Here is a 20893-nt window from a genome sequence, read left to right as displayed (position 1 = left end):
TTAACTAATCTGATTTTTGAGGGTATATATTTTTTGTGGATAAATATTGGACGTATTTTTTTTGGATTCATATACTACAGTGAGAAATTGCCTTAAAAAGTAGTCCAATTTTTATTTTTGAAAGTTGATACATTTTTTGCTTTCATTTCCTACCCTGAGTGCCACCGCAACCTTTTTTTTATTTCAAGGTATTTTATTCAATAAAAGTCCTTTTATATTTTTAATATTTCTTTTATTTACTTTTTTTTATATTTAAATAAAATAAGAGAAAACTTTTATTATAACTTCTATTTAACACATTTAGTACACATTTTAATCTGAGGGCCTCCACAAATATTATCAATCAAATAAGGTACAGGGTGATGCAGCACCCTGGGTAGGATTTAAGGGTTAATAAAATTGACAATTTTAAAGAGGATGCGTTAAGAAAATATTACGAATTATTTATATTTAATTTGTTTTTATGTTTTTGTAAATTAAAGTTGAATGAAATAAGAACTGAAGAAAATGAGTTCGTTCGTAGATTAAGGTCTAAATGTGTGTAGATCTTCTAGTGCAACAGAAGTCGCTATATTTGTTGACACTTACTTTTAGCAAAATTACGAATAAATATTAAAGTATAATTAAAAACTTATTCAAGTCAGGTTACTAAAAACAAAACAATACTTTTATTAAGTTCTATAGATAATTATGAAAAAAAAGATTAGAAAGATTCGCTAAGATCCCAAATATCGATTCTATACTAAGCAACGAAACCAAAATGAGAATATAAGATTTGGATTTTCGTTATTATTTATTCAAGACTTGCCTAGTTACTTTTAAAGTTTTATTTGGAAATGTAATTACAGTACAGTTGATACGGAGTCGCTACAAAATTGTATATTAAAATAGAAAAATTGAAAACTTTTGCTTATAAAATAAATTATAAAAGTTTAGTTGTCAGAATAAACATGAGTAGAAAGTTGAAAAACTCGAAAATTTATTTCGATACTCGAATAACAATGCAATCTCTATATGCAGCAAGAATGCACTTTACATTGCCTGTGTTTTGTTGGAAAATCTAGTATAAGATGATTTTACACGAATAACAAAAACAATATCCGCAGTATGGATACTACCGATAAAAGTTAAAGTACAATCTTACTACGGATGGGTTTTTGACATTTATAAGAGTCTCAAATGGATCATTTTAAGTGATTTCTTTCTTAAATGTTGGTACGATTGATATTGCATTTGTATCTTAATGGCTGTGTTCGTTGACTAGTTGTGCATTTGGACTCGCGTGTTTTTCATTGGGGAAAAAATCCATCTGTCACTGTTGATATTATTTAGTTTTGTTTTGCTAAGTTTTTCACCAAAAGTTTATCTTGGTTTAGATTAAATACATCTTTTTGGTGTTTCCACCGCACAAGTTTGATTAAGTTTGACATCACCTTCTAAAATGCAAATAGTGTTTCGATGTTTCGTATGAAGTGCAAGTGAAATAGTTTGATTCATGTTAAACAATGAAGAACTGAATAGTTCAATAGAATAATTTGTTTTTCAATTTGACTAAAACAAAACTTTATTTTTTGTACACAAACTTGCAAATAAACAGACCATAATCTATTATCTGTAAAACCAACTCCTCCACACAAGTTTTTCTTCACAGGTTTTGACGGGGGGATCAAGCTCATTTCAAATTGACAGTTTTTTTTTTTACAAAAAATGAAAACCTAACAAAAAACAATACTAAAACTTGGTAAAAACTTACTTTCGACTCAAATAGCTTTTCAAAAATTAAAAATATTGTCTTCAAACTTTTTTTCATTTCAAAGAAAATATTATTTTCGATATTCAGTAGATTTTTTTTATAAAAATTCAGCAGTCCGTTTTTTCATAAAAAAATAAATCTACAAGAAATAGTACGGAAATTTGGTAAAAATTGATGTTCGGTTCTTGATATCTCTCAAATTAATTTCATTCATCCAATTTGTAAAAATGTAAGAAATGCTAGTTTAATTGGTAAAAATTTGTTTGCGACTAAAAATCTTTTTAACAATACTAGATTTTCAAACTAAACTATTTCTTTTTATGAAAAATGTTGTTGGTAATCTTAATTTTTTTTAAGAATAATTCAACTAACAACTTTTTTAACCCAACACGAAAACCTACAAGCTTTTAAACAAGACAAATCCACAGACAGGATGGGAAGTTATCAGTGTGGCTCGCACCACAGCCTCTTTTCATTATTTGTGATTCAAAAACTAATTTTCAAGGAATTCGATTCGACTACTTTCTTAAATTTCTTTGAAAAATTTAATTTTTTTGCAAAATGGTGCCTCCTAGTCCTCGTTTAAGATTTATCTTTTTTCGAAAGAAGTTTGTTGAAAAGCTTTATTGAAACAGAAAAGCTTAAGACATACAAATGTTTAACCTCACTTGCTGGTATGACTTGGGAAAAAACTGTCTACCAGAGATAATTATATCAGTTTCAAAAATTACTTATGAATTTTTTATAGTTTTCTTTAAATTCATGTTTTAAAGAAAAAATTAAGCTCAAAAAAAGAAATTACAACGATATCAATCTTTAACGATTAAATTCATTCTTAGAAATATCCAAAAAAAAGGATCTCACGATCGTTGAGGTCTTCGACCAGACTGCGCGAATATTACGTAAAAATATTCAATTGAAACTTGATGTTTAAAAAATTCCTACCCCAAAATATTTCTTTTATTTCTAATTTTAATTGTTATGTCAATGAGCCCCGGAAGAAATTATATTATGTCAATTTCACATCATATCTATTCACCATATACTCCAAATCCCGATCTTCATAAACGTTCATTTAAATTTCTTCATCTCAAAAAATTGTCTTCAGGCATTACTTGGTTTGTAAAGCAAACTTAAAAACTAAAGAAAACTGACATATGCATAATAATAACAATAATTAAACATTCAATCTCTTGATAGTCAATAGAAGTAGAGTATACCATTGTGTTGCATAAACCCATTTAACATACCTCAAGGAAGTAAATTATCTCTTTTCGTCATCAGCGTCGTCGTCACTCGTGATGCTGACCTGAAGTTTATTTTTTTTAGGTTGTTAAAATACAAAACAACAAAAATATCGATCACTCTATAAATTTTGTTTTTATTGCCTTGCAGGCAAAAAACTATCTATCACTCATAACCAAAGCACTTTCATATGAGATTAAAACCATAAAGTATCTCTTGCAATTATAACATCAACACTATATAACCAGAGGTATAAAGGGGCAGCAGGACAGACAGGGAGAGAAAAAGTCCAGAGCCATGGCTGACCATCATAATAAAGCATAGCGATAAATTTCCTTAACGCTTCATTGGCTGGACAAGGATTTTTATTAGAGTATCTAGTCTTACTAGGCTACATTTACATCCTACTACATGTTACAAATTTGTATTTACAGACTACTATTTTGAATTTCTCAAAAAATTATACAAAAATGAAACGAAAATGAAAACTACTTCGAAAACAACAACAACAACAACAAAGTATATACAAATTATTATTTATTTATGTTTTGCGTGTTCTTCCGATTCCGTGTTAAGCGGCTAATGAAATCGAAAGTGGAAAATCACTAGTTCAAGCCTGGTCTTGTGGCTTCGACTCTTAAAATGGCCAACAACGATAACACACAGTGGGACAAAATATTAAAAAAAAAACCAAATTGAATTTAATTTAAATAAATTTAAGTACAAAGGTGTTTTTTCAATAAAAAGAATTCCAACTTTTCGTCAATCAGTTAAATGTTTATCAGTCCAAAATTCATGATTTCTGTGATGAGGAAGTTTAAAAGACTTGTTGGACCTCAGATAACTCTCATTTAAGAGCTTTTCATCATAACAATGTTTCCCAAGTTCAGAATTTACTTTCTGAAAGTTCTAGTTTTAAAATGTCGAACTTTTTGAAACTCTTTCCAAAACAGACTTTTTTAGTTCCCCACTGTTCAAGCAGTTCAAGCTGTTTAAATTCGTTGCTTTCCAGACAGCGTTTTTGCTTTTGACGAGTTCGTTTGTAAATATATATTTGCATTGAGCTCTTTGTTGTTTCTGGTGCTGCAGAAGCTATATGTATTCAATTTCCCTTTCGAAACCAAAAAGCTTGTGCACAAGTCGCTTCAGCAGTAACAGCAGCTCTGATGAGTGTACATTACCGGCTCCATTTAGACCTGGCTTTGTCATCCATCGAGCACGAGGCGAATGTATCTATTTCTTGACGTTTCGTGTGCTCCAACAGTGGGGTGTTGAAGAAGAGACTTCTGTATGTGCTGTGCTGTGCTGTGTTATGCATAGCCATAGGCATTCTCTCAGATTGGAACAACAACGTCAAGCCACCATCATCATCATCAACATCCAGAGGTTCAACGAGCCGTGATAATGCAATTGAATAAAGGTGTTTCATTTTTATTTTTCAATTGGAGGATGATTTAGTTTGCAGTTTGTTTTGTTATAAATGCAATACGCGTTGGTAAATTATTTAATTGCAATAATAGCGCACTCACTGCCTTGCCATCGCACATAGGCATCATCTGGGGGAAGCAACACTTGCGTAATAAGCATTTTGCATTCCATGAAGTAATTGGAGTAGCGTGATGGACATGGACACAGACAAGACTTGTTTTTAGCTTTTTATATTTTTGCTTGCTTTATACGAGTAAGTTTAAAACTAAGGTAGGTCGCTTAATATCTCATCATATAGTATGAAATTATGTGAAACAAAATAAAGTTATTAAAATATTGAATTTAAGCAAAATAATATTATTGTATGTAATGTATGTATGACATCATTTAGTCCTGCGTGTAAAATATGTCGTCTAGATGCTGACGATGATGATGAAGTTACAGAAATAAAGACTAGTCGATGTCGCAATATTGTATCCAAATTTAGCATGTTTGAATTTTGTATCCTGTCCATAATGTTTACTCATGGTGATGAGGGGAAACCTGAAAAGTCAGTGTTTTGTTAAACAATATTTTTTATTTTTTATTTTAATTTATTGCATTTCAACTAAAAGTTGTTGGCTTTTTTTGTCTCATTCATTTACGTAATGTCTTTAGTTTGCTTACAATTATTCTGCATTTTTATAACATACAGCTAATTAGTTCTGCACGTAAAAGGAGTGTGTTAAGAGACAAAAAAGACTTATTTACATAATGCATGGATGTATGTCACTCTTGAGTTGACTTTTGAAGGACAAGTAAGAAAACATTTACCAGATATTCATTTGGTTGATTATTTTTTTATTTTAAAACAAAATTCTCTCAACCGAAAAACAACGAATTAGGAGAATTTTATTGTTTAGCAAATATTTGGCACGAAATATTTGTAGACAGTTTTAAAGGTGGATTTGTTTATTTTGTTGTGATTATAAAATGTTGAATTGACGCTAACATTTGGGGACAATATTAAAGAACATCATCAGTAAAAAATACATGATTTGCGGGAATGATTTCTTTGACTAAAACTAGCATTCAAAGCACTGAGGAAAAGTTTTTAGTTCAAGCTCTTGATTTCTGATTGTAATGCATATCTTCATGTACTTGATTACGAATTATGTTTTTTGTATAAGGCCTAGTAAATTGCTTAAGCACAAATTTGCTTAGAATTTCGATTTACTTGTTCTGGAAAATGATATGATAACATATTAGAATTTCATGAGTAATAATTCTTTTCAGAAATTAAAATAGTTGAGATCTTATTTTCCTTAAGTCATCAAGTTTTAAGAACTTAACAAATTTGTTTTAAATAAAACACGCAAAGAAGTGGCAAGAACTTTTTTTAAAATTATATCATTGCGTTCAAGTATAATGAAAACATTTCCTCCATGGATGGATTTGCAAAAGTCTATTCTTAAGGAACCGGCTACTATCTCTCCCTTTTAATATTGATTCGATGTCGATTATCTATGATTTTACCGAATTGCATTCAAAATTTTCAAGAAGAGTAAAAGTTCAAAATTCTTGTCTTAAAGATGTAATTTCAAAATTTGTATCGTTTAAAAGTTATGTCATTTCAAAACATTTGTAAAAAAAAGCTTAGTGCCTACTTCAAAAAGTACATAATGTAAAATTGAAGTGTTTTGAGGAGATCGATACGTAAAACCTTAAATCAATTTAGTTGAATTTTTCTTACGACTTTTTTATGTAAAACAGTTTAAACAGCAATATTGTGTATAAAAGTATCATTCTTTGATTGTTCTCGAGGTATTTAAGTCGAAAATAAATTTTTATCATTTTTTGTATGTTTTTCTAAAGAACGGTAGGATACCAAATGTTACCACTTATCAAAAGAATATATGGTAATCGGTTCGATTTTTATAATTGAAACTTTTGACATCTTTCGACGTTTCAAGGTCCTTAGAGTGTAAATAAAAAATTTGTAGAGACATGTCTGTGTGTGCGTGTAAACGTTCGTTTATATCTCAAGAACCAGTATTTGTATTTGTATTTGTATTTTATCTATCTCAAAAATCGCTTACAAGGTAGGACATATCTTATAAAGTTTTGCAAGCCCTTACATTAATTTCAGAATTTATATAAGACATCTATTTACATATTTATATAAAGGAAACTAAGCTGTTAAGTCTAGGCTACAACCAGAAATCCGTACCGAAAAAATGGATATGTGATCATAACGACGTAGGTTATAAACATAGCGGCCAATATCGTTATAAGCAACATTCAATTTGCGGCTAGTCACACAATCTTATTTACAAAAGATTTTACACCCATACAGCACAATTGGTAGTATAAGGGCATTAGCAAGTAGCAGTTTAGTTAATTTCGAGTGACTTGAAGAAGGCGGAGACTTCCATAGACTTTACCAATGGCACTATCAAAGTGGGCATCAAAAGTGAGAGTGCGTTTGAAGTGAAGTTTCAACAGGTTTAAACCCGATTGATCAAAGTTTTTGCGATAGGGAGGGATGTTGATTTTACAGGGTTAAACCGGAGATCGTTCTTTTTTAACCACTGTGAAATGCGGAGCAGATAATCGTTCATTAAAGCTACGGCATCGTTCTTAGCCCCAAAAGGTCGACTTATTAGGAGCTGCACATCATCAGCATAAAGATGAATTAAACATTGTTTAGCAACTTGTGGTAACGCATTTATGTAAAGCGGGAAAAGGATTGGTCCAAGGATAGATCCCTCTGGCATTCCACTCAAAACGTTGAGAAATGTTGGCCACTACGCATTATTACCTTCCGCTGAGATACGAAAGAACCAGTGGAGATATTAACTTCAAATTAATTTTGTTTTACAGATAATGACACAATAAGATGCAGATAGGACTTTCAAAAAAATTGGTTAACCCGAAATATCTTACTTATCAATAACGCTAGCGACTTGAATTATATTTTGTATTATATATTATGACGTGATACCAAAGTTGTATATTTTTGGAAAAATGATCAATTAACTATTTTGTTTTTATAAATAAAAAAACAACTAAAAAAAAAAATTGTCACCTCGAATATTTTACAAACAAAAAATTATTTTATCTTCAAAATAATTTTATGCAACGAAGAAAAGCGTTTTTGACATTTGGTTAAATTTTTACAACAATCCAATTGACACTTATCTTGCAAAAAATAAAAATTGGATTTTGACTTAAATGCCTTTTTAAAAATTAATTATATTGGCTTCCAAAAAATTTCATTTTCTAGAAAATAGTACAGTCAAATCAAATCAAATGGGGTGGCGCAACAGTCCGTTGTGAACCAGGGCCTAGTGACTTACAACTCTCAACCATTCCTGTGTGCGAGTACTGTTGTCAGGAATGGAAGGGACCTACAATTTAAGGCCGAATCCGAACGGCTAATTTGAGAAAGCACTTTTTCATGACAAGAATTACTCTTGAAGGATTTGTCAATTCCTCGCAAGAGACAGTACCCGCGAAAATTAATTTTTTTAAATTAAGGTGGCACAGGCAGGGATTGAACCCTAGACCCCATGCATGACAGTCCAACGCACTAACCATCATGCCACGGGTACTAATAGTACAGTCAGTATTGTCATAAAAACTCAAATCTACAATATATAGTATATACAATATACATATTTAAATGCTTATGTTCGGTTCTCGATATCTCGCGAATAAATAAAGGTATTGGCTTTAAAATAATTTCATTCTGTGATAAATAATTTTCTTCGAAAAAATCCAATCTTTATTTGTTTATAAAAAAACAATAAAAACTTTCAATAAATGCTACTAAATTTGGTAAAAATTGGCTTTCGATTAAAAATCTATTTAACAAAAATAAGTTTTGAAATGAAAATATTATTTTTTATATGCAAAATATTGTTGGTAATTTTTAATTCATTTTTCAGATAAATTCAAATGACAACAAAACCTACAAACCATTTAAGCAAATTTAATCAACGGAAGGGATGGGAAGTTATGAGAGTGGGTCGTATCTCGCCCTCTTTTTTGATTAAGAGTCCTTTCGAAAAATATTCGAGATGACAAATAGTTGTTTCCATTTTGTTTGGTTAATGAATAAATTGTTGGTTAGTTTTCCATAAATTTAACAATTGGGTATGACCTCATAATGTGTAAAATTTTATTTTAATAAAAGTCGATAGCCTTGGTAGAAAGTAAAGGTGGGTGTCCACTTGCCAGCAAACGTGCTGCGAGTCGCTCTCAAGCTGCGATCCTGCAAGTGGACATAGTCTGGAGAATAGCTCGCAGAATGTTGAATAATTACTCTCGACAGGTGGACACATGTGTTTACCAAGATAAGCTCGCGGAATACCAACACAGTACGTTTTTTTCGAGTAGCTGTCGTAGTAAACATGGCACATTACATTTTTAATTTAACATAGGAAGTTATTACAGTGTTTACATAAGATTTTTTAAATTGAAAATTTTGACCTAGAGTCGAAATAAAAGATTTTTTGGTCGTCCATGATTTGACAGCTTTTTACAAAACATAAAAACCTTAACAAAAAAATTAATAAAAGTTGGTAAAAATTGATTTTCGACTCAAATATCTTTTCAAAACTTTGAGATCATGACTTCCAGCTAATTTTAACTCACATATTTGGTAAATATTGATGTTCGGTTCTTGATATCTCTCAAATTAATTTCATTCAACCAATTTGTAAAAATTTAAGAAATGCTAATTAAATTGGTAAAAACTTGTTTTCGACTAAAAACCTATTTAAAAAAACAGGATTGTTAAACTAAACTATTTCTTTATATGAAAAATATTGTTGGTAATTTTAAATTAAAAAAAGGCCAACTAATAATATGCTAGCAGACGAAATCTATCAAGTGGACACGATTATGAGAGTACCCTCAGCAAGAAAATTCTCAATATTTTAGCAGAGAGCTCAAGACAGCAAAGTTTCTTAAATTTGGCTCTCAAATGGACAGTCTCCCGAAAGTTGCTCTCGAGAGTTAACTAGCAGAAGTACTTTCAAATGCACACGCACCTTAAGACATTTGGGGTCACACAAAGTTTTATTTTGTCTGTGATAAAAATCAACGAAATGATTTTTTCAATTTTTTTTTTAAATTGTAAAACAAATAGTTACCAACAACTTACCATGAACATATTCTTTTTCTGTATGTTTTGACATATATTTAAGAGTTTGCTTGGCAGTTATAGTTCAAAGTAAAATTTATTCATACGAGATCACATTTGAAGTAGAAAACTAACAATAAAAAATAATATAATTTTGGATATGGTACACCAAAGTCAAAGTTCCTTATATTTTTTTGACGAAACAAGAAAATTATTTATATTTCTATTATTTGAAAAATTAGTTCTTATTGATATAATGAAATATTTATGTTTTTGCTTAAAATTTAGTGTGGAATTTTGCATATTTTATAATAAATTATCTTTTCTCAAGCTGTTAATAACAAAGACAGGATAAAAACAGATAATCATATTACATGGAATAAAAAATACAAAATTCGTATATTTAGGTGTTCCAAATTAACATGATGACCCCTAAAATTCACATGACGATCGATTATGAATGGCCTAATTTTCCACTTTTGTCATTTTTGTTTTGTGCTTTATTTTGTGTTTATATAAGATTTTTATTTAAAATTGAAATAATTCAGAAACACAAACAAAATTTAATTTGGTTTTAATTTTATAGATTTTTAAACAATATTCACAGTGTGATACACTATTGTGATCGTAAAATCCAAATGCTAATGCTAATACACACGACGTTATCGGCACCACTTGCCATCAGCGTGATCCACCACCGCCGCACAGCGTCGTCGCTCGTAGTCGTTGAACTTATATCAGATATAAATATTACATACAGCATTTTTTCACAACTTCTTAACAGCTATAAAATAAAGATTCCTAATTTTATACAAAAGTTAATTTGAATTTAATTTACTATTTATATTCATTGGATTTATTATGCTCGCCATAGTTTACTTTTATTTATTTAAAATAAAGATTAAGATACATTACAGAACACGTACTTTTAAATCTATACTACTAAAATAATGTTCAACTATAAAGAGACAAAATCTTAATGATAAAAGTAATGGTTTAGATTCCCTTTATCTATATCACCTCACCCTCTCATTGAACAGGTTCAACCCATGATCAATTTCCACCTCATTTCTCATAAGAAAATTATAAACTCGACCGTGACATGTTAACAAGGCGCTTTTGTTGTCGACCTATGAACGGGTACACAGACTTTTTCAATAACTTTTTTGTTTTCAAGAACAACTCAATTTGAAACTAGATCGCGATACAGACTTTTATAATTTAATTTGCAGACAAAAGTGATGCCGCCAAACTATTTACAATTAGAAGGCGAATATGATCTCTTTTGATAAATCAATTTCAATTTCTATAAATGTTGAGATTTATGGGTTTGCTTTGCAGTTTTGTGATAAATGGGAGGGGTTTTTTTGAACCACCACGATCAACATATTACACACTATAAAATCTTTTCACTGCACTCAATGAAGTTGAAGTTGGTAAAACAATGTGAATTATTAACATCTAGTCTTAAGTGTTAAGCTAAGACTAAAGAAATATGTTACATAAGAACAAGACAAGAAATATTTTTGTTATGAAATAGTTTACAATTAACACCTTTCGTGCAACACAGAAAGACACATAATTCACTGTTTCTTTTTGTTTTGTTTCATGTTGCAGACACAAAAGCCATAAGTTAATGGATTTCTGTTGTTTGCACAAAACTTTAATAATAACAATAATGCTTAAGTGATATAATACTATTAATTCTATTTGATTTATTTGATGACATGAATCAATATACGTCGTCTGTCAACTTAAATTATTATTTTTCGTTTTGATTTGTTTTTTATTTTTTCATAAAATATGCGCAGAGCTTAAAGTTGCAATGAAAATTAGTTGTCTTTGGATGATGTCATTTTATGTTGGTATTTTGTATTTTGAATTAGATTTTGACTAATTAGTTTCAAAACACATATATACATACATAATGCATACATGGATGGAGTAACTTTTATTTTACTTAAACTGAAATAAGAGTTTTTGTCATAAATATTTGAATAAATAATTTTTGTATAAGTGTTGTAAGTTAATGGTTATTGCAGTTTATTTAAATTAATCATCATTTTATATTGATGCAACTTTTGCCCATATTTAAAAAGTGTTTTCTTAACTTAAGACACCTACATTATGTGAGTGAGGTAAAATTGGGGGATATTTCACATATCTCAAGCATTTCAAACATTTATGCAAATATGCATAGATCACAGCAGTTTAAAGATTTCGATATTTTTGAATGTATCAATTTAATTTGATTGCCAATATAATTACGTAGGCTTTGTTTTTGGTGTGAGCTCAGTTGAGTTTTTGGGTAAAATTTGAATTATGCTGTATGAATAAATAAATCATCTGTAATATTCACTTTTATAATTGATTTTTTAATTGAAACTTTTGATTTTCACTGTGAACGCTCATTTAATTACATTTAGTAAGGACAATTTTTCCATCATATTTAATTTAATGAAAATCGTTTACACACACACTTCGTGTCATATAAATAGGGACAAGCTTTTTTCGTTTTTTATTTGCCGATATTAGCAGTACCCGTGGCATGATGACAAGTTAGTGCGATGGATTTTCATGCCAGAGGTTTTGGGTTCGATCTCTGTCTATACCATCTAGAGTTTTTTAAAGGTACTGCCTCTTGCGAGGAATTGACAAATTCTCCAAGAGTAATTATTGTCATGAAAAGTGCTTTCTAAAATTTTCCGTTCGGATTCAGCATAAAAACTGTAGGTCACCTCCATTCCTGACAACAGTACTTGCACACAGGAATGGTTGTAAGTCACTAGGCCTTAATTCGCAACGGACTGTTGGGCCACGCAATTTATTTCTTTATTTGCTGATATTTCTTTAACCCAAAGGTTTTTCGGAAAAATGGAATGAATGTTAGCAAACATTTTTGGATTTAGTTGGTAAATATAAGTTTTATGATGGTTTTTACAAAGAAGGTTAATTTCTAAATTTACCTTAAAGACCCTTTAAAGTAAAGAAAATAACAAAAATTCTTATGGTTTAGGTAAGTGCTGGTTTTATTCAATGCATTACAAATTTTGTTTGTAATGTGTGCTGCCTCCTGATTTTTGAATTACTTTAAGTAATCTGTTGTGTATGGATTCATAGGGTCCTGTCAGATAATTGAGTGAAATTTGTGCCAGAAGCGTTTAATGGCTTCAATAATCTCTTCTGTTTTTGGCTTTCCTGAATATTCAGGTCAGAAGAATATGGAGGCCCCTGAATCCAGGATTTTGTTGTCCTTGTGGTATGTATTGGTGCATTATCTTGTTGAAAAGTCAATCGTTGTCCACCAAATAATTCAGAAAATGGCAGAAAAGCTCGTTTTAGAATCGATTTCTAGGTGATTGCCGTAATTTTAGAGCTTTGAAAATCCAGCTCCACTATCCCGTAATAGGTGATTGCTCCCCATACCATTACACCGCATCCTTTTTTTTTGTTTTTATTCTTTATTTTTTCCATATAACATATTTTACAGAATTAGTATAAAGGATTTATATGCATGGCTTATAAGCCGTCTGTCGGAAATGCAAATTATATGGATTAAATAAATAAGTTTAGAGAGAGTTCAGTTTATAAATTTCATTACACAATTAAACATTAAACATAAATAATTAAAACAATTAAAATAATATAATAATAAATTAGAACAAAGGTATATATAAAATATAAGTAAAGTCAATGCACAAATTGGGCTTTTAGTTTAGCTAAAACCAAGTTTAAGTCTGCGTTAGCTTTGAGGTTTTTAAGTAAACTGGAGGCAGGTCAGATTCAATGTAAAAAACTTGTTTTGGTGTATTAGAAGGGACTCTAAAAATACGTTTGAAAAAGTGACGTTGGACTAATTTGATTACTTCTGATTCCTTGTTTCCATTAACTTCATTAGAACTTTTGATAGTTTTCTCAAATACTTTAAATTTAATCGATGCATCTCTAGATTTACTTTTGAAGCAGTTTAACCACATAGCTGCTTTTGCTACCATCACTTTGTCTTTTAAATGAGCTCCAAGATTTAAGTTATGTGTTAGTAAATATTATATATTTGTAATCAGTCACTACTTTTATGTTTGAGCCGTCAAGGTGCCAGTTGCGATTAGTTCTGTTACTGCGTATTTAAAATCTGAAAACCATTATCTTTGACTTTGAAGTATTTATTTTAAGGTCCCAAGTATCGCTTTATTGTTTTAATTTGCTAATATGGAGCTGCAAAGTCTCAGGATCTTCGGTTAGAATGACAAGGTCATCTGCTGATAAAAGCAGCTTGATAAATACATCTCCAAAAATAACACCTCCTGAAATTTGATCTTCAATGTGATTGAATCAAGGGACTCAAAATGCAACCCTGTCGAACTCCCGTTTCAGATTTAAATTGATTTGACAATCTCATACCTACTTTTACTACTGAACTTGTATTTGATGTAAATTGTTCATGTATTCTTATGAACTTTGTAGACAAATTTGAATCTAAAAGTTTATAGTGTCAAAGGCGGCTTTGAAATCTACAAAAAATTCATAGAGATTCTTTTACACCAACTCCTTTGCTGTGCTGTTTTTTAAGATAAATGTCTTCCTTGCTTAAATTATAAAAATTGCAGATATATCCATCAGGCCCGCCCAAATTAATTTTTTTCTCATAGGAAAAGTCGACAGTATATCAAGCTCGATTCAACCTGATGTGACTTGTTGCAAAACTAAGGCATTGGTTCTTGTGTGCACAGTTCTTTTGTGTTTTTTTCTTTACTTTTTGGTGTCGTTTATGGTCTGCTTTCAGTATCACCCAAGCAACAGTCGATCTACTAGCATTTACCCCAGATTTTGCCTTGAATTTACTAATGAAAGCCTCAAATTTGAAGCAGCTCTCACTATCACCCGCTTTTTCTGAGATTATGTGACTTTCTTCACTCTTCTTTTGTTGCTTCCTTCTAAGTTTATAAGTTTTTAAGGTAGTTGTATACAACATTTGAACTCTTCTAATTTTGATGGCTATAAAATAAATGGTCCTGCCGAGATCTCTGTGAGCTCGAATTTGGCCTATTTCCTCCTTGTTTAGACTTTTACATCTACCCATACTTCTAAATTCTATCAAATTAATACTCATACTAAGCTCACAAACAACCAGAGTATCCTTTTATCTGACTAAACCACTCTAATAGGTAAAGTAAGATCTTGTCCCTATTCATGTGACACAAAAAACAGGTACTTTTGATGAAAATTCACAGACTAAGGATGAAGGCAACTTTTGAAGAAAATACTATATGCTTAAAAAACCACCGTTCCATTAACAAAAAGGTTTAAGGTGTGATTTTCATCCTGGTGGTGGAATCATCGGGCCATTTTTATTTTGATTCATAAAAATGACCGTCATGATAATTTAGAGACTTTTCATCAAGTTATGTCTTTGTTTAATTACATAGATTGTAATGACATTTACGTTTTCATTGCAAACATTTTAGTTCGTTTTAAGAATTGTCATATTTTACTGCGGGTTAAAAAAAAAGTTTTCTATTTTAGTTTTCCGAGTCTTACTTATAATTTCCAACTATAAGAAAATGTCTGAGACATTAAGAATGTGCTTATCAAATCAGCTTTTTGGTTATATTTAACATGGCTCTCTTTACCATCAAATTATTGACCTTGCTAACTAATTTTCAAATCTCTCTCATAATCTTAATATCATATGCATATTCAAATTTGCACACTTTTATAAACAATTAAGTGAACGATTTGTTTTATGCTTTGTGTTTTTTGTTTTAATGACACTTTAATTTTAAGCTTTTTTGAATTGTTTAATAATGTAAATGAATATCACAATTAAAATAAAATAACAATTAAAAAACAAAAAAATAACTAAATTAAAATATCCATTATTAAGAAAACAAGCACCAAAAAAAGTTTTAAGCTCAGCTCTTTTGTTTTTTGATATCAAACAAAATTATTTCATTTCAAATTATTCATTCATTTATTTTACTTAATTTTCTTTTTTTATTTTATTTTCAGATTCATTAATATTCTTCAAAATGACACAAATAACTGGATTAATTTTGACATTATGGTCAATTTACTCAACATGCATTGCAATGCCAGATGTAAGTAGGCGTTATTTTAATAGTTAGTTCTTTATTCTTTTGCTCTTTAAATTAGAACGTGTTTTAGAAATATTAAGTATTTTCCATTAATATTGACCATGACCAAAAAAACTAAATAAATAAATCATATAGATACTTAAAGAAACTATGAGTAAATATGTAGATATACGAGTACATATGTATGAAAGGTATATACAAATTTAAACAACTGAACTCAAAATCACATGAATTTTGGAATTTATTTTTCTTTAACTAGATTTTCTTTGAAATGTGACTCGTTGGTTTCATTGGTCAGAAATATTTAACCTCATATACACTCCTTAGGAGTCGTTGTTGTTGTCACCGACATCACCATCGCCGCTGCGACACCGTAGACTGATTCAATTCCAATTACAAAATTTTTACATCGTTTGCATATATTAGCATTTGTAATTATTGTGACCATTCGATGCCATACAAAATACTTCAAAAAGTCACAATAATAAACTTTATAAAACAGACAAATATATAAGTATATATAGATAAGTATACATACGTGCAACAAGTTAATATATACAGGTGTATGGATTTTTCTTTTTAATCATTTTGAACACAGCCCCTCCCGTGCGTCGTTTGTTGTTTATATACAAATAACAGCGATTTGCAGTTAATATGGCTTTATGTACACATATATGTATATATTTATGATGTGGGTTTTGAATATTATGGCCAAGGTCGTCGGATGGAGTTCTTGCATTATGATACGCGTAGATTTTCAATATCATTTGGATTTTTATATTATTTATATACTATGACGATGCACGTCACTGACGACCGCCACGAGACTGTAAAGGCAAAGCCAAACGCAATATGGTAGTTTAAGTTGGGTCCTATAACGCAAATATTAACCGGCGAAAAAGGTTGTAGTGTATAACTTGATTGTTCGTTGGAGGGCGCTCGCAGTTATTTTTCATTTGACGTTAATTTTGGGTTATTATTTTTTTTTTTGAAAGCAACAACCGAATGAATTTATGCAAATATGAAAGGGCTGATGATGAATATCGATTATTGTGTTTAACTCGGAATAGTATATAATTTATTATCTTTGAGAGCTTTTGAATCATCAATTTATGGATATTAACTCTTGTCATAACTCAGAAAAAAAAAACAAATGTTGAGAATATTTTTTTTTCTTTAAATTGGTTTTCAGTTAATTGTTAAATATAGTAAATCAATGTCAAATGTTATTTGCATACTAATTTATTTATTGTTTCATATAGAAAAGGAAGGACGGGCACAAAATAAGACTTATAGTTATAAATAAAAGTTAATGTTTTCACGATATAAACAAGCAAATTGTATGTTATTGATGGTTTAAAGGAAATAAGTGTTCTTTTAAGGCTGAGATTATTTGGATTGTCTTATGAAATTCAAAAATTAACCTAAAGTATTAATTCCAGCAATCTTTAGTTATCACAGGTTCTCCTTGAAGAGATTCTTTATTGAATGTCTTTTGTGTGATTTTCCCATGCTCTGAGAACTTGTTGAATTCCTCAGACATTGAATACTCTTACTTTTATATCCGATCCACATCTTTTGCTTTATTTGGATTGTTATGTGAAATTCAAAACATTAAGCAAAATTTGTAATATTCGAGTGATATTTAATTATCTCGGGTTCTCCTTGATAAGAGATTCTTTAACGACTTTTGTAGGAATTTCTTACGCACGGTAGATAAACAACATGAAACTGCTAAATTAAACATTGAAAAATCTAAAATGTAGGGTTTTCCTATAAGTAATTTGTTTTTTTTTTTTTGATATTAAATACAAGGAACAAATGCCAATAACAATAAAAACGAAAAGCAGTATCTAAATGACCGTCAATGCCATATCTTTCTCATGAATACTTCACCAAATCCATCTTTAAGGGCATCATGAACCGATTGTTGAGCATTATCATAGACTTTATTTTTGACGCGTCCACAATGATAGTGTTGTAGACCACTTCTTCGAAAAATAACTTAATTTTGCAAGTATGTAGTTTTGTATCTTAAAATACAGGGATATCCATTTTGCAGTTTCAAAAGTAAACTTAAATAAAACACATATACATATTTTTATTATAAAATTTGAAGCATTCATTGTTCTGAGGTAATTTTCGACCAATTTTTGACACATATTGGGCGGTATATCAGCCATTACTTGACGAATGTTGCTTTTTAAGTGCTCAAGAGTTAAATGTTTATCTGCAAAAGATCCCGTATTTCGCGCTACTCTCACAAAAAAAAGTACAGCAGTGCCACCACAAGAAACTACGCGGCCAGGAAATGTGTCAATAAAGACATATTCATTGGAATTTTTAGGCATGTTGCACCGTCTTGTTGAAACCACATAGTCTCCAAGTCGCATTCTTCAATAAATAAACAAATTGGGTGCCCCAACGGTCCGTTGAGAACTACAACCTAGTGATTTACAACTCTCAACCATTTCTATGTGCCAGTTCTGGTGTCAGGAACGGAGGGGACCTACAGTTTTAAGCTGAATCCGAATGGCTAATTTGAGCAAGCACTTTTCATGACAAGAATTGCTTTTAGAGAATTTGTCAATTCCTCGCAAAAGGCAGTACCCGTAAAAAAACCTTTAGATAACATAGGCATGGATCGTACCCAAGACCTTTAGCATGAGAGTCCAACGCACTTACCATCTACATAGGCTATTACTCCTTCAATATCAGGCAAAAAAAGTCGGTTATCATATGACCATAACGATCCAAGTTGACGGTGACAGTCGTTCCATTGTCGTATTCGAAGAATTAAGGTCCAATCACACCTCCGGACCAAAGAGCGTACCATCAGTGACTTCTTGTGGATGTAGTGGCCTCTCGTCAATTACTTGAGGATTGTCAGAACCCTTTATATGACAATATTGTTTAATAACAAACCCACTGAGTGAGAAATGTGCTACGTCGCTGAAGAAAATTTTGTTCGAAAAATCACCCTGAGCCGTCTGTTGTTCACGACGTTGTGAATGGTCAGCTGACTTCAGTTGTTGTGTGAGATGGACTTTGTACAGATGCAGGTGCAGATCCAAATGCAAAATACACCATAATGTAAAGAGCGAAAAGGTGATGCACTGTGCAGAGGCCTTACAATATCTGTAACCAATAAAGCCTCTTCAAATTTCTTCACAATTTTGCCAATCGCTTGTGTAGTTGCACCATTATGTAAACCATAACCTCGTCTTAAATCACGATATGTGGCCGTGTCAGAATAAACATTTTTGCAGTAGGTTTTAACAATTTTAATGCGGTGTCCAATTAAGCGATCCATCATCGTAAATGTCAGACTTTCAACTATACAAGAAAACGGTTTAAAAGTGAATAACCTGTTACATTTTTAAATCCTAAAATATAATTAATATTTTTAAAAACAATCTTTGGATACAAGAGCAAGTTCATGTCTTTTAATATCGTTTGTGGAATAGCTTCTTTCAAGCAATCGTTGTCAAAATTAAGACTTCGTCAAAATTAAGTGCTTCAGCAGCATTGTTATAACTTACGAGTCTCGACAGCTCAAATGTTCCCACTTATTTCGCTATTGCATGTGGAGATGGAGTTTCTCGATGAATATAGAAACCTCACCATGTTCCAAGTGAATTTTAAAAATTCAATGCATTGTTGAAGAGTGTTTCATTCAATATTTAGTAATGGTTTAATTCTTATTGGTGATAGCTGACCAAATAGTGGGCTATTTGAAATATTTTAGCTGTTAAAAAGATGACCTTGCCACTGAACTTTTTTCTGAACTTAAAAAGTCGAATTTGGTGAGTGATATTTTTGGCTAAAATGAAGAAGCAGCTGTAAACAAACTTTAAGTTTTCAAAAACTATTTACCTGTCATAGTGATTATTTTTCCTGTAAAATAGTATTATCATTGAATTTCATTTTGAACTTCCTTCTTCAATTAACATCAACCCACTAAGGTTCAATATACTTTTAAGTATCAATTAGTGACAAACTCATTGCCAAATAAGATATACGTCAGTTATTTGTCACTTTAGAAGTGGTGTCTTCGAACTATGTACATATATTTCTCATGAAGTCTTAATATGACATACAGATTGTTCCTCCCAAGTGTCTTCTGATCTTACAAAATAATTTCCATAAATGTTAAGTCAATGGAAGAACAACTGTCAATCATTACAACAAATCAAATAATAACATACTCAAAACCCAAAACACCAAGTACGTGTTTGGCCATTGAAAACCGTTGTCAAGGTTGCCACTTAACTTACAGTAGCTTGGCCACCTTTTGTTTTGTTTGTTTGTTTTGGTATGGTTTTTGTTATTATTATTACCATTTTCTTTGATAAACAACTTTTTGTTAAAGTTTGTTTGAGTGAATATATTAATAATGTATGCCTACTTTTTTTTATAACATTAGGTATTTCTACTTACCCATGCTGAATGGAGTTTCCAAATGATTTTACTTCTTATTGGATTAAGGCCAATTAGGTCAAAATTGTGATAGTTAACCGGTGATTATACCTATAGCCATTTATTGTTGTTGGGTATAGGTCAAAATTTAAATATGCACGAGAAATTGATGTTGAATTGCTCAAATTACATAACAATGAATTTTCAATTTAAATTATTTGATAAGAGATACAAAATTGAAAAACCAATAAACAACTACTGATGGCAATGGTATATATTTACGTAGTTTTGGAATTAGATTTACCTTCGATAATTTAAAGACACTGATGAATCTATGGTTAAACAGAAACCATACATCTTGATAAATTTTATTAAAATTGTTTTTCAGTATGTTGGCATTGAAAATTCCATTATTATTATATGAATGGGAAAATTAGAGCATCAATAAGAAGTACAACAAAATAGAAGACAAACAAAATCTTTACTTTTCAAACTTATGCTCCAAGTCTTTACAAAAATTTTTGTTTGCACCGTTTGGTAGTAAGTTACATTATTTCACTTAATATTTCAAAACCATTTGACAGAGTTTGACAAGCTTTCCCATCGAAAATAGCATAGGATATTTTACTATAAGTACCTAACCTACTAGTGAAATATTTTGAATCTGTTATTATTTATAGTGTACCTCAGGGTTCCGTTTTGTCTGCGGCACTTTTTCTTTTGCTTATAAATGATTTTGAGTCTGAACCTTCTAATTTTTGAAATGGTTTCACCTGTAATAGCTTTTTATTTATTCTTATGAATAATATTATGATATATTATAAA

General features: G+C 30.5%; 1 protein-coding gene across 3 annotated transcripts in view; it reads left to right on the top strand.

Moving 5' to 3' along the window:
- The window catches only part of LOC129943424 (A disintegrin and metalloproteinase with thrombospondin motifs like), a 171364-nt gene that overhangs the window by 17097 nt on the left and 133374 nt on the right, over positions 1-20893 (top strand). For all 3 annotated transcript variants that reach the window (XM_056052860.1, XM_056052859.1, XM_056052861.1), the window contains exon 3: positions 15564-15652. In XM_056052860.1, coding sequence (XP_055908835.1) covers positions 15584-15652 — 69 coding nt within the window. In that variant the 5' untranslated portion in view covers positions 15564-15583. The remainder of the gene's footprint in view (positions 1-15563; positions 15653-20893) is intronic.

The sequence above is a fragment of the Eupeodes corollae genome, chromosome 1 (genome assembly GCF_945859685.1).
Source record: "Eupeodes corollae chromosome 1, idEupCoro1.1, whole genome shotgun sequence".
NCBI classification, from domain to species: domain Eukaryota; kingdom Metazoa; phylum Arthropoda; class Insecta; order Diptera; family Syrphidae; genus Eupeodes; species Eupeodes corollae.
The sequence above is the reverse complement of the archived record's forward strand: the minus strand, read 5'-3'. Positions and strand labels throughout refer to the sequence as shown.